This window comes from Danio rerio, chromosome 19 (genome assembly GCF_052040795.2).
Source record: "Danio rerio strain M-AB ecotype USA chromosome 19, GRCz13ab, whole genome shotgun sequence".
NCBI lineage: Eukaryota > Metazoa > Chordata > Actinopteri > Cypriniformes > Danionidae > Danio > Danio rerio.
Genome location: NC_141039.2, coordinates 18,946,468 through 18,959,562, shown reverse-complemented (window position 1 = coordinate 18,959,562; position 13,095 = coordinate 18,946,468). Strand labels below are relative to the sequence as shown.

Sequence of the window (13,095 nt, the reverse complement as noted above, 5' to 3'; positions counted from 1 at the left end):
TTTGAGGGACTTAATAATTAACAATGTTTTACAATTAAAATGTGAAACTATATTACTAATAGTCTGAGTTTTAAACAATTATTTTAGCTCTACAGTACATTATTTTTCTCATACTTCTGTCTTTGATAGGTGCTGTTTGATCACATGGGCTGTATGAAGCGATACGAGTCTGTACAGGAGATCTTGAAAGAGTTTTTTGAGTTGCGCCTACATTATTATAAATTGAGGAAAGACTGGCTGGTGGGTAGTTTGGGTGCTGAATCTGCCAAACTGTCAAACCAGGCACGATTTGTTCTAGAGAAGATTGAAGGAAAACTATCGATTGGTAAGATTTTTATTCATACATCAACTTTTTGTTTATCCTGTCCATGTGTGTGTGTGTGTGTTTGTGTATGAGCAATGATGTATATGCAGACAGACTTAAAATTTTTTAGCCAGCCAGCCCGACGGCTTCCAGTGAACTGTCTTTCCATTACAAAATTGCCACGTTTAGATTAGATATTTGATATAAAGTGGGATCTCATACCGGACATGAAGCACTGCATTAAATTCCATTTTTCCTTGCCATCTCTTTAAAATATGAACATTTATTTTACCTCAGTATTTTAAATGGAGTTTCTGTGCTGGCCTGCTGGGACTGACGGCGCTAGCAGTTACTCGGTCTGTCATCTCATTTTATGCTAGAACGACAAAATGAATGCTTACATTTATTTAAATGATTGTATTTTAATAACATAATGAGGTCGATGCTGTGAAATAACCTTATAACCTTTCACCAGTAGTTTGTCATTGGCTGAAAAACACAAGTTATGCATATACTTCAAATGAGTAGCATTGTGTCATGACTGTAGATTAGCATTGCAGCAATATCGCAGTGTCATGAACGTGAAATTAAATTTAAACAACAATTCAATGACACAAGCGTGTAAAGAAATATAGAAATAACGGAAAACCCTACTGTGTATGTAACTACTTTCACATCTTAAGTTGATCACAGCCGGACAAAAGCTGTTACTAATAAAAAAGTAGTGTTTAAGTATTCTAATGTCTTGATGATATTGCTCAAAGATTAGGAAAAAATACATAAAACCTGCACTTAACACCCAAAGTCTGCAGTGTGTTTAACAACTATACAGAAATCCAAGTGCAGAATAACTGTCCACTAGAAGGGTGTCCTTGGCAGGAACGTAAGCAATTAATGACGCATCAAAACACATTTTCAAATAGGCCCTGGTCTTATGAATAAATCACATATTCAAAAACTAATCAACTAAATTCTTTGTTAAAAAAAGTCACAAAATACATTATTTGTTCCAACAGCTGCTGTATTTGGTAAACTATACTAAGTTGCTCTATAACAGGAGTGCCCAAACTCAGTCCCGGTAGGCCGGTGCTCTGCAGAATTTAGTTCCAACCCCCATTAAACCCACCTGAACCAGCTAATCAAGCTCTTTCTAAATATTCTAGAAAGTTCCAGGCAGGTGTTGAAGGAAGTTGGTGCTAAACTATGCAGGACACTGATCTTCTAGGACCGAGTTTGGGCACCTCTGCTCTTTACACTTAGTTCTAGACTAAGGGCCCCCAGTGGTCTGCAAACAGAAGGCACTTCTGAGATACTGCTCATTGGCCCATACTTGCCTGCATTGTCAGCCCTCACTAGGCCCACACTAACTCTAATACTGCGAAAGGAATTACAAATTGTTTATAAAAATAAAACAAAATCAACTTTTAAAATAAAAAATAATTACAGTGGAAAATATGTTTTTGTGCTAAAATACTCATTGTCTGTCTTGCTGTCATTCCCTATCTGCTATATATTGTATATCTCTTTGTATGAAAAAAAGATAATTATTAAAAAATATTCATTGGCAAAACTCATTCTTCCTGTGTAATCTGTCAATAAATGGATGGCAGTGATTATTTCTCCGAATGTAAAACAGGGAATGGGAAACGAAAGTGGACTCCCTACACGAAAAAAAACCTGTATGGGCCCTAAAAAAGAGCCACTCTGGGCTAAAAAGAGCTGGTCTTGTATGCAAGTGTGGGGTGCTCACAAAGAGCATGCAGTGAACCAATAACTGGAATCTCCCCACACAGAATTCTGCAGATTTTCTGCAAATTTCCACTGATTTTTAGCCCATAATTTATTCTGTTTATTTACTTTAGTAAATGTGTGTAAATCTGTATTTATTCTTTTTTTATTATTAATTAAAGTAATATTATTGACTAATGTAAAAATGTTCATGAGATTTATGTACAATGCAGTTTGTACAGTAATATTTTCTGTCTTTTAGTAGAGATATTATATGAGAGACTTGCTTTGTTTACCAAATAAAGTGAATCTAATTAGATTTGCATTTTAAACATTAAATAAAAGTTAAAAAGGTATTTTGGTTTATTTCATATATTTAGGTTTTAGCTATGATACTCCCAAAATCATTCCGCAGAAATCCACAGATTTTTTACCAAAATTCACAGCAGAAATAGCAAAAAACGTCCGCAGATTCCGTCTAGCCTTGGCCATACCTCACTGGGCCTGTTTAGGTTTGGTGTGGGATAGCTGTAGCCCACTGTGCCTGCGTAAACCCAGAACATGTTTGCAGGTAATGTCAATGGTAACAATTAAGTAAATTGTTAGTAGAAACTTTGCGTCAGTACTATTTTACTAAAGAGGACAAATGATAGATGTGCCATTTAAAGTCTAGAATAAATCTTACAAATCCCTGTGTTCTCTTTGTGCTTTAATTGTTTGTTATTTTGCCAGAGAACAAATCAAAAAGAGATTTGATCCGCATGCTGGTGCAAAGAGGATATGAGTCTGACCCAGTTGCAGCCTGGAACAAAGCTCAAGAGAAGGTATGTTAGCATGTATAGATGTTAGATATTGCTTTTGTATGAGATGAGTTCATACATTTAAGAGGCAGTCACACAACTAAACACATAGTGTATTCATCCACCCTAGCACCTCAGTTAACGGCACACATGTCCAGGGGCGCCGCTGGGGGGCAGATAGGGCAATTCTAAAGGGGGGAAGAATCCAACCCCCCCAAAACAGCCCCCCCAAACCTCCAAACAGTAAGTCCAAAGGCCAGGGTCTGTCATGGTATGGGGTTGTGTCAGTTCTCTTGATAAAGGTAAATTGATGATGGAACCATTAATGCTGAAAAATACATAGAGATTTTGGAACACATTCACACACAAAAACACATTCTGCACACATTACAAAGTCTTTGCTGTGGAGGATATAGGTACTTGGCTGGTCTGCCTGCAGTCCTGACCTGTCCCAATATAGAATGTGTGACACATTTTGAATTGCAAAATGCGACAACGAAGACACCATACTGTTGCTCACTTGTTGGCTAAAAGAAGTGGACAAAATTACACCTGAAACACTTAGGGCGTACTCACACTATGTACAGTTGCCTTGACCCGGGCCAAAGCACACTTGTCCACCCTCCCGTTTCCCCCCATGGCCCGCACTCACATTACATTCGGACCGAGGCATGCTTGCGTCATCAATGATGCGCTGGTCAGAAGCGCTCTCGCTCAGCACAGTCAAGATTTCTCTAGTTATATTGTTTAAGTCGTTTGATATGCAGTGACACACAGTCAAATATTTTGCCGAACAGATCAGCCACCTTTAACACTCATAAACAATCATAAAGTCCTCGTACTTCAGGAATTAGGAGGTTTGCTGAAGGTGCGCAGGTCGTGCAGTGAGGGGTTTGCATCTTTAATAAACTAAGACATTTTGCGTTCATTAAACAGTAAGAATGATTAATAAATATATGAAACAGTCCCTTAAAAGTCACGTCTCGCTTTCAGTTTCGGGCCCAAGTGAACCGCGCTCAGGCATACCTCTTCCAACCAGGCCAGTGCCGGCCAAGTGAACCGTGCCTGAGGCCGATTCAAAGCACTTACACTTCTCATACAATTCGGGAAACGGGCCTGGGCATGGTTCGGATAGCATAGTGTGAGTGGGCCCTTAACCACTTGGTGTCTTCAGACCCTAAACATCTTTTAAGTGTTGTGAAAAGGAATCACAACCTTACAAAGTGGTACATGCTTTACTGTCCCAACTTTTTTTTTTATGTGTTGCCAGAACCAACATTAGAATACAAGTTTATTTAAAAAATTTATAAAAATCATGAGGAATACATTAAAAAATGTTTGTTGTGTTGTCTCCAATGAAATACAAGTCAGAGTAAATGTAGAAAATTACTAATTTCTTTTTTATTTGCGTTTTCAATACTTTCATTTTACTGGCCTTTTTCTGATTTAGGGTTGTAATTTGAATAGTTGTCATTGTGGCTAAACTGTTTTACAATAATATATATGAAAAAAAAAACTAAAATGTTTGGCTCAGGGCATAGCATTGTCCCTTTCAATCATGAAGGTGGCTAGTTTAAGTCCCGGCTATAATAGGAGGTCTTTCTGTGTACAGTTTGCATGTTCTCCCCATGTTTGTGTGGGTCTCTGGGTGCTCCTGTTTCCCTCACAGTCCAAATGACAACCGCTATAGGTAATTTGGACCAACTAAATTGACTGTTGTGTATGAGTGTGTGAAGGAGAGAATTTATGGGTGTTTCCCAGCACTGGGGTTTTATGAATTAGTGCACTCTCAGTGCTGGGTTGTGGTCGGAAGGGCATCTGCTGCATAGAACATGTGTATAATAATTTTTAATGTTAGTGTAATTTCACTGTGACGACCTCTGAAAAAGCAGGGAACAAGACTAAATAAAGTGAGTTTTGAGTGTATTGATAATGGTATGGTCAGTTGTGCTTTCAATTTAACTTGTTATGTTTAGCTCAATATCTAAATACTTTTTTTTGCATGATATGACATTGCTAGTCTTTGGAGGAAGAGGATGGTGGTGGTAATGACAGTGACAGCTCAGTGGACTCTGGCTCTTTCTCTGGACCAAATTTTAACTACATTCTCAACATGCCTCTGTGGTGTCTGACAAAGGAGAAGGTTGAGGAACTTCTCAAGCAGAGAGACCTTAAGGTATGAGTTATCTCAAAACTATCATCGGTGTGTCAATTGAAGTATACTATGAGCTTTAAATGGTTTACCGTAAATGTAACATTATGTATGAGTTATTGTGAGACTTTCCAAATCTGTTTTACTGTATGTACTGTGGAAGCATAGGCATAAACAGTGCTACTTCCCAGGTTAGGGGTGGATGATAGGTGGATGATATGTCCAAAACCGATCGAAAACGATAAAAGTGTTATTGTTATTTCACAATACTGATTGAAAAACTAGTATAGCATAAAAGATTTGAATAATAATAGAAGCAGTTTGGTGTCTCCAGTTTTTACTGTAAGTATGTGCTTTTTTATACAGAAAGCAGAGCTGAATGAACTCCAGAGCAAGACTTCAGAAAATCTGTGGAGGGAAGATCTGGCCGTTTTTATCGAGGAACTGGATGTGAGTATGTTAGCTTTAGGATTGGGTTGAATCATCATGCGTGATGATTAGTGTTTGAGAGCTTTCTGTCTGTCTTTCTTCCAGCGTGTAGAGGAGCAGGAAAAAGAGAGTGTGAACTTGGGCAAGGCTGTAAAACTGGTTAAAGGTAAAGTGGGCAAACCTAAAGTGAAGAAGATGCAGTTGGAGGAAACTCTGCCCTCTCCATTTGGCCGAAGGGTTGAGCCACAGATTACACTGGCTATGAAAGCAGATGCCTCCAAGAAACTCACCAAAAAGAAGAAGGTAAGAGTAGGCGCTACTGTCATTATTTTAATATCAGTTAAATGTATTAAAAGCATAAGTGGAGTAAAACAATATAATAAAAAGTGACCTTTATGGTGTATTTTTTTTTTCTTTCAGAAATTAGACGTATTTACTGTAATAGTGAGACGTTTTACCTGTGGTTAGAGATTAAATCGAGCCCAAAAAATTTAACCCAACCTTTCCCGAGCCTGTGCACCTTGTGTCTGACTTCGAACTGGTCTGACACATTAACTGTAATTATGAGCCTGAGCCAAATTAAACCAAACTCTTTTTTAATACGAGAGCCGTTATAACATACATCTCAACTACAATTCTGAGTTGCCTGGGCTACAAAAATTAGATTAGATTTATCTTAATGAATATTGCAACAAAGATGAAGCATGTAAACTGCATTGTTTGTTTATTCAGAATGGATTGTAACAAAAGAGTACATTGATGGCTGACTATCATCCTTTTATGCCATGGCAAGCCTGCTTTATGTGTCAGTTCATTGTGGATGTCCCCGTTTTGTTGCTATCACCTCTTTCAGGTTGTATGCATAAGATAAACGTAAGCAGCACATGTTTTTACGGTGTTCATGTTAACAGATTAGAGCTTCCAGAGCTTCGCAAAAGCAGCGTGTCAGTGCGGAGCGTGAGCAGAGCTGAAGCAGTAGTGACACAATCATTTCGGCGATGGATCTACACTGAATTAAAGTGACAGTGCAGTGATAATGACCAAAAAACTTATTGAATGATAGCAAAAAGTAGCAATTTTACCCAATAAATGCATCGATGAGATCCACTGATTTTTATGCACTGTTTCTGCTCTACATACACGCTGCTTTTCTTCTGCTTGAGCAAACGGTGTGAATGTGTTTCAATGAAAGAGATGTTGTGAAAGAGATGTTGTTGCAGAAGGTAGAGTGTTGCTACGCATGCAACTTTGTAGACCCACATGTTGCCTAGGCTGACTTTTTTTGTATAATAATTCCAATTATGGCATTGCTTTCCACTCATTTGGGCTAATCAAGTAATGACTAAAAAAAACACAAATGCTTGTCATGGCCTGACCTGAAGATAGTGGCAGGAAATAAGAAATAATTCTTTTCACAAGATGGCGGCGCGTGCAGACGCAGCGGCTCGGAGCTCCCAGATACACAGCAGCGTTTTTGTTTTTTTTTGTCTACTAAGTTTACTCTGCCAGGCGCTAAGCAAACAGTTACACTATGGACGTGCCGAACTACTTAAAATAGGGAACCGTTGTCAGAATTACTCATCTGGAAACTTCAGTTCTATTCCACCGGAGATCTTACTCTCTGGGGAGCTCAGTGGAACGCTCATCATACCGCCTGCAAAGCGCCGGAGACGGCGAAGAGACCGGAAGCAAAAGCGAGGAAAGAGAGCCGGCATACGGGCTAGGCTACAAGCTAACCCAAACAGACCAGCACTTCCGAGTCTCTTTCTTACGAACTCCCGGTCACTCGTGAACAAGATGGACGAAGTAAGACTAAGGATTATTTCACATCGCCTGAACAACTGTGTGATGGTAATCACAGAGACTTGGCTGGATAGCGCTGTCCCCGATGCGGCGATCGAGCTAGCAGGGCGCTCCGTATACCGAGCAGATAGAACGTCCGACTCCGGTAAGAACAAAGGTGGCGGAGTGTGTATATACATAAATAATGACTGGTGCACATCAGCGGACATTATTAGGTCGCACTGTTCACCTGACATCGAATACATGTCACTAAAATGCAGACCTTTTTACACTCCAAGAGAGTTTGCTGCTATTGTTATCACAGCTGTTTACATTCCACCACGGGCTAATGCTAAGCTAGCGCTAGAAGAACTGCATGAAGCTATTAACAGCCAGCTGAATGCATATCCAGAGGGAGCTGTGATTGTAGCAGGAGACTTTAATCATGTGGATTTAAAAACGGTCATGCCTAAACTACACACCAGCATACACTTTCCCACCAGAGACAACAGTATATTGGATCAAGTATACACCAATATCCCAGGAGCTTATAAAGCAGCCCCATCACCTCATCTAGGTTTATCAGACCATATCTCCATACACTTGACTCCGTCCTATAGACCGTTGATCTGCAGAACAAAGCCAACTGTAAAAACGGTGCAAGTTTGGAATGAGGAATCTTCTTCACGCCTACAAGACTGTTTTGAAAACACAGATTGGGACTTGTTTGCGAGTACAGATCTGGAGGAGTATAGTTCATCTGTTTTAGCATATATTGCTTTCTGTACTGACTCTGTGCTAACCACCAAAACCAGCGTGGTGTTCCCGAATCAAAAACCATGGTTTGACAGGAGTGTGTGCTCTTTACTGAGAGTGAGGAACGCTGCCTACAGGTCAGGGGACAGGCATGCTTACAGAAATGCCCGAAAAGATCTAAAGAAAAGGCATTAAAGCAGCCAAGTACAGATATCAGCAACGGCTGGAGGGACACTTTGAAAACAACAACCCTCGCAGCATGTGGAGGGGCATTAAAGCCCTAACAGACTATAAGAACAGCCCCTCATTGTCCAGCCATGATGCCTCGCTTCCTGACACCCTGAACGAGTTTTTCGCACGCTTTGACAGTGACTCCAACAGAATGGAAATCCAGACAGCACCATCACCCACAGAAGAGACGATACCCGTCTTCGAGTGTCACCAGGTGAGATCCACTTTAAGGAGGATCAATATCAACAAAGCAGCTGGTCCAGACAAGGTTTCAGGTCGCACACTTAAGTCTTGTGCTGACCAATTGGCGGGGGTGTTCACCAACATCTTCAATCTGTCTTTAAAACAGGCCATAGTCCCTATGTGCCTCAAATCAACAACCATTGTTCCAGTGCCCAAAAAGCAATCAGTGAAATGTCTGAACGACTATCGCCCAGTTGCTCTGACACCCATTATAATGAAGTGTTTTGAGAGACTTATCCTTTCACACATCAAAACAAACATCCCTACTGACCTGGACAACCTACAGTTTGCTTACTGCAGGAACAGATCAACAGAGGATGCAATCTCAATCACACTCCACACCAGCCTTTCTCATCTGGAACATCCCAATACATATGTTAGGATGCTATTCGTAGATTTCAGCTCTGCATTTAATACCATTGTACCATACAAACTGGTAAACAAGCTGAAAAATTTAGGATTAACCCCTTCACTCTGTTCTTGGATTTTGGATTTTCTCACTAACAGACCACAGAATGTAAGAGTGGGCAACCACATCTCATCCACCATCACCATTAATACAGGAGCACCGCAGGGCTGTGTCCTCAGCCCAGTACTTTTCACCCTATTCACACATGACTGCAAACCCATTCACCCTTCCAACACTATAGTGAAGTTTGCTGACGACACCACAATAATAGGACAAATCTCAGGTAACAACGAGTCTCAATACAGAGAGGACGTCCAACACCTAATCAACTGGTGTGTCAATAACGATTTGGTTCTGAACACCTCCAAAACAAAAGAGATCGTTGTTGACTACAGAAGAGCAAAAAGGACACCACCAACCCCCCCTCCACATAAATGGCGAGGAAGTCGAGAGGGTAAACAACATCAAATTCCTAGGCCTACATCTGACAAAAGATCTCACATGGACCATTAACACCACCCACTTAGTGAAGAAAGCTCAACAGAGACTTTTCTTCTTAAGAAAACTCAAGAAAACAAAAGTACCGACCCAGCTCTTACTAAATTTCTACAGGAGCACGATAGAGAGCATCCTCTGTCACTGCATCACAGTGTGGTACACAAGCTGCACTGCGGAAAACCGGAGAGCTCTATCCCGGACTGTTAAGACAGCACAGAGGATCATAGGAATTAAACTCCCAAACCTCGATACAGTCTACGCTAGCCGCCTACAGAGGAGAGCTAGCAACATCATTAAGGACCCTACACATCCAGGACACAAACTTTTTGCACTACTCCCATCAGGGAAAAGATATAAAGCAATTAAGACTCGCACAAACAGGCTAAAGAGCAGCTTCTTCCCCAGAGCTGTAGCCTGTGCCACCCCTCCTCCTTGTACACATTAACAATCACCCCCCCCCCCTCCCTCACTCCCTACCTTTCTGATGTTCTGCTGCTAATGCACAAAGACACTTTATGGATATTCATGTTTGCACTCATTTGCCATAATGTAAATACTGTGACTATTACATTTAGTATATTTTTATTTTACATCTTATATTTTTAGTATTATGTCTATTGTTGGTTTTTATATATTTTAGTATTATGTCTTATATTTTAGTATTATGTCTATTGTTTGTTTTTCTCTCTTTTTATGTTGCTGCTGGTCTCTGTGAGTTGCCAAACAAATTTCGTTGTACAACTACAATGACAATAAAAGTTCTTTACTTCTTTACTTTCTTTACTTTAAGCAGTCAAAAGCTGCAGTCTATTTTCTGTAGAACGGTCAGAAGGTTTTCTTTACACTTATAGAGTTCAAATTTGTTGTATAATTCCTTTTAAATAGATTTATTATTATTATTATTATTACTAACTGCATTATTATTAGTAAGTGCACTTTCTCTTCTTGAAATATTTGATTGTTGTTAATTAACATATTAATCATAACTAAATAGACTGAATTACAACTAATAAATGTCATGTCTGATAGTCAGTATGTGTTTCTGTGCATGTCTAATAATATATTTGTTTATGTTAGGGTGAGATAGATGCGGCTGTGAAGCTGGAGATTGATGATGACAGTGCTCTAGGTTCCAATGGAGGAGAGAATTCCCTAATTTCTCCATCTGGCCTTCCCAACCCAGGAGCCAAACCCAAAGCTCCAAGGGTCAAGAGAGAGAAAAAAGAACCCGGTAACAATAACGTTTTGCCACTGCATTTAACTTAATTAACTTTCAAATGTGGTTCTTTTGTGATTCATGTTTTGCCATAAAATTTTAGGTACACCAAGACAAAGAAAACCAGCTGGTGCTAAAGGTCCAGCTAAGAAAGTGAAGAAAAGAAATCCATGGTCCGATGATGATGAAGGTGGTGATGATGATCGATCTGATATTGAGCTAGATGAATGTGAACCTGTTATTCCTAGAGACAGTACATCCAGGAGAGCTTCAGGTTTGTGTGTCTGTTCAAAAAAAAAATCTTTTTTTCTTTTTTCTTCTTCTTTTTTTTTATTGTTCAAATTGTAAGTAGTTACTTATGTCCAGCCTGGTGACATAAAGGTAAAATAACTCATTTACCCCTTAGGGGTCTGAGGTGATTTTGGGGCCCCTAAGATGTTTTGACATGCATGACATTTATTGCATAGGTCTATTTTACCTTCTATAGTAAAAACACCATTGAGCCTCGCTAGATCCTCCTGTATATGTGCACGTCCGTTGTAAAACACTCACAGGACATTAATTTGGACAACTATACGGATACATTAAATAGTTCAAACAAAGAGAAACTTTCTCTTCGTGCATAGTTTGTAAATGAACAGACTTGCGTGTACTAGTTGCAGAAGCGATCATGAGGCTGTTTTTGCACAGTTTAAAGTGATCAATCAGAAAACAGGAGAAAGTGCATTACTTCCATCATTTGTAATATAGCATATTGTAATGCAATCCAAAAATTATAGTATAATATTCATGTTCTTTTTGGCTTAGGCCCTTTAATAATCCGGGGTCGCCACCGAGGAATGAACCACCAACTTATCCAACAGTTTTAGGAAACGGATGCCCTTCCAGCCACAACTCAGCTCTGGGAAATATAGTGTAATATTGAGAGTTAATTTTAAGCTTATTCTCTTGCGGCCCACCTGTAGGATTGCTAAGGCCCACCAGGCATTATGTCATGAACATTTAACTGAAACCTTTGGAAAAGTCTTGGAAACGTCCTGGAATTTTAGTAATAAAAATGTGTATGAACCCTGTATGCTGTTGCCAAGTCCAATTTACTAACCATTAGCTTTGTGCAATGTGCATGTAAAAGTTAGGGTGAACTTCTAACAAAAGTAATCCATACGGTAACTTTTCCCATATTGAAACACTTTCCCATGGTGGAAACAACTTTTCTGTTGTGTTGTTGTTTCACAGCTGTAAAAGCCAAGTACACATTTGACTTCTCTGAGGAGGAAGAGGAAGAGGAGGATGGTGATGAAGAACAGGAGAACGATGCTTCAGCATCACCAGTACACTCCTTCAAAAACACAGAGCAACATGATGATGAAGTTGATGATGATGACGATATTTTTCCTCCAAAAACAACATTTACTTTGTACGTTCTGTTTAAATATTTACATATGGGTGAATCTAACCTAGCTTTTCACAAGCATTTTTACTTTATATTTCAAGGATTATATTTATTCCATAAATCTTGGGCATTGTATTATTATTTTATGGCAATGAAACTCTAATTGTTTATAATTATAACTCTTTATCTGGTTGTTGCAGTAAAAAAAAACAATAGTACTAAAAATTTTTACAATTTAAAAAATGTTACGATTTAAATTTGTACTGTTACTAATTAAATGATAAACAATTTATGATGCATTAAGAGCAATTTCTTTTTAGTTAAATTTAATGTACTTTTTTCAGGAAACATGCACATATCTTTGGTTATTTTTAAAGGACAGTAGTAAAATTTGTATTAAATTATTATTTTCTAAACTGTATTTTGAACAAAATTGGGCATCATCATTAGAAGTTTTAACCTCCCAGCTCTCAATGCATCGTGTTATCTTTTGGAACATCAGTGAGCCAAACTGAAATTAAAATGTCACAACAAAAGTAATGATTTCAGTTAAATACAAGCAGTTATACAAAATGTTAATTTGATAATTTCTAATAACACTAAACAAAATGTTCTTTTTTATATTTGGTTGAGAATTCTTTGCAAGATATGGCTGTGGATTTTCACAGGTCAAAACAAACATCAGTGTATTAGATTTTTTTATATATATGGGGAACAAAACATTTCACAATAATGATAACCTAACAAAAATATGAAAATAGTAATGACAATTTATTTTTATTTTTTCCTTATCAGTTTTGTTGTGGTCCAACAATTTAGTATTTAATTCTAAATATTAACTGTATTTCCCAAAGTGACATGCAAGTTTTAATGTCTTATTTTCAGGCCCACTTCAACAGCAAAAAAAAAGAATCCAGAGCCTGTTTTGCCATCTAAAACCACCTATGATGACAAGATCAGTGATGATGGTATGTGTGTCTTAAGTGATGACTCTTCTTGGCTAATAATGTACAATGTTTTAATAATATGTATTTATTCCTAAGATATGAAGTCAGACAGTGACGGTGACAGAGGTCCAGTGTTCTCATCGTACTCTAGCAGTTCTGCTTTTGAGAAACCTGCTAAAAAAACAGGTAATGTACCTGTAATTTGAA

At 38.6% G+C, this 13,095-nt stretch overlaps 1 protein-coding gene and 1 long non-coding RNA gene across 4 annotated transcripts in view; one reads left to right on the top strand and one right to left on the bottom strand.

The window, feature by feature from the left end:
• The window catches only part of LOC147832527 (uncharacterized), an 845,986-nt gene that overhangs the window by 476,649 nt on the left and 356,242 nt on the right, over window positions 1–13,095 (bottom strand). The gene's annotated exons all lie outside the window — the stretch shown is intronic.
• The window catches only part of top2b (DNA topoisomerase II beta), a 95,483-nt gene that overhangs the window by 58,766 nt on the left and 23,622 nt on the right, over window positions 1–13,095 (top strand). For 2 of the 3 annotated variants that reach the window (XM_087294865.2, NM_001045191.2), the window contains 10 exon segments: window positions 130–325; window positions 2,765–2,856; window positions 4,853–5,008; window positions 5,351–5,434; window positions 5,519–5,716; window positions 10,410–10,563; window positions 10,652–10,822; window positions 11,785–11,965; window positions 12,827–12,909; window positions 12,985–13,074. The exons of the other annotated variant lie outside the window; for it this stretch is intronic. In XM_087294865.2, the coding sequence (XP_087150991.1) occupies window positions 130–325; window positions 2,765–2,856; window positions 4,853–5,008; window positions 5,351–5,434; window positions 5,519–5,716; window positions 10,410–10,563; window positions 10,652–10,822; window positions 11,785–11,965; window positions 12,827–12,909; window positions 12,985–13,074 (1,405 nt within the window). 3 annotated transcript variants of the gene reach the window in all.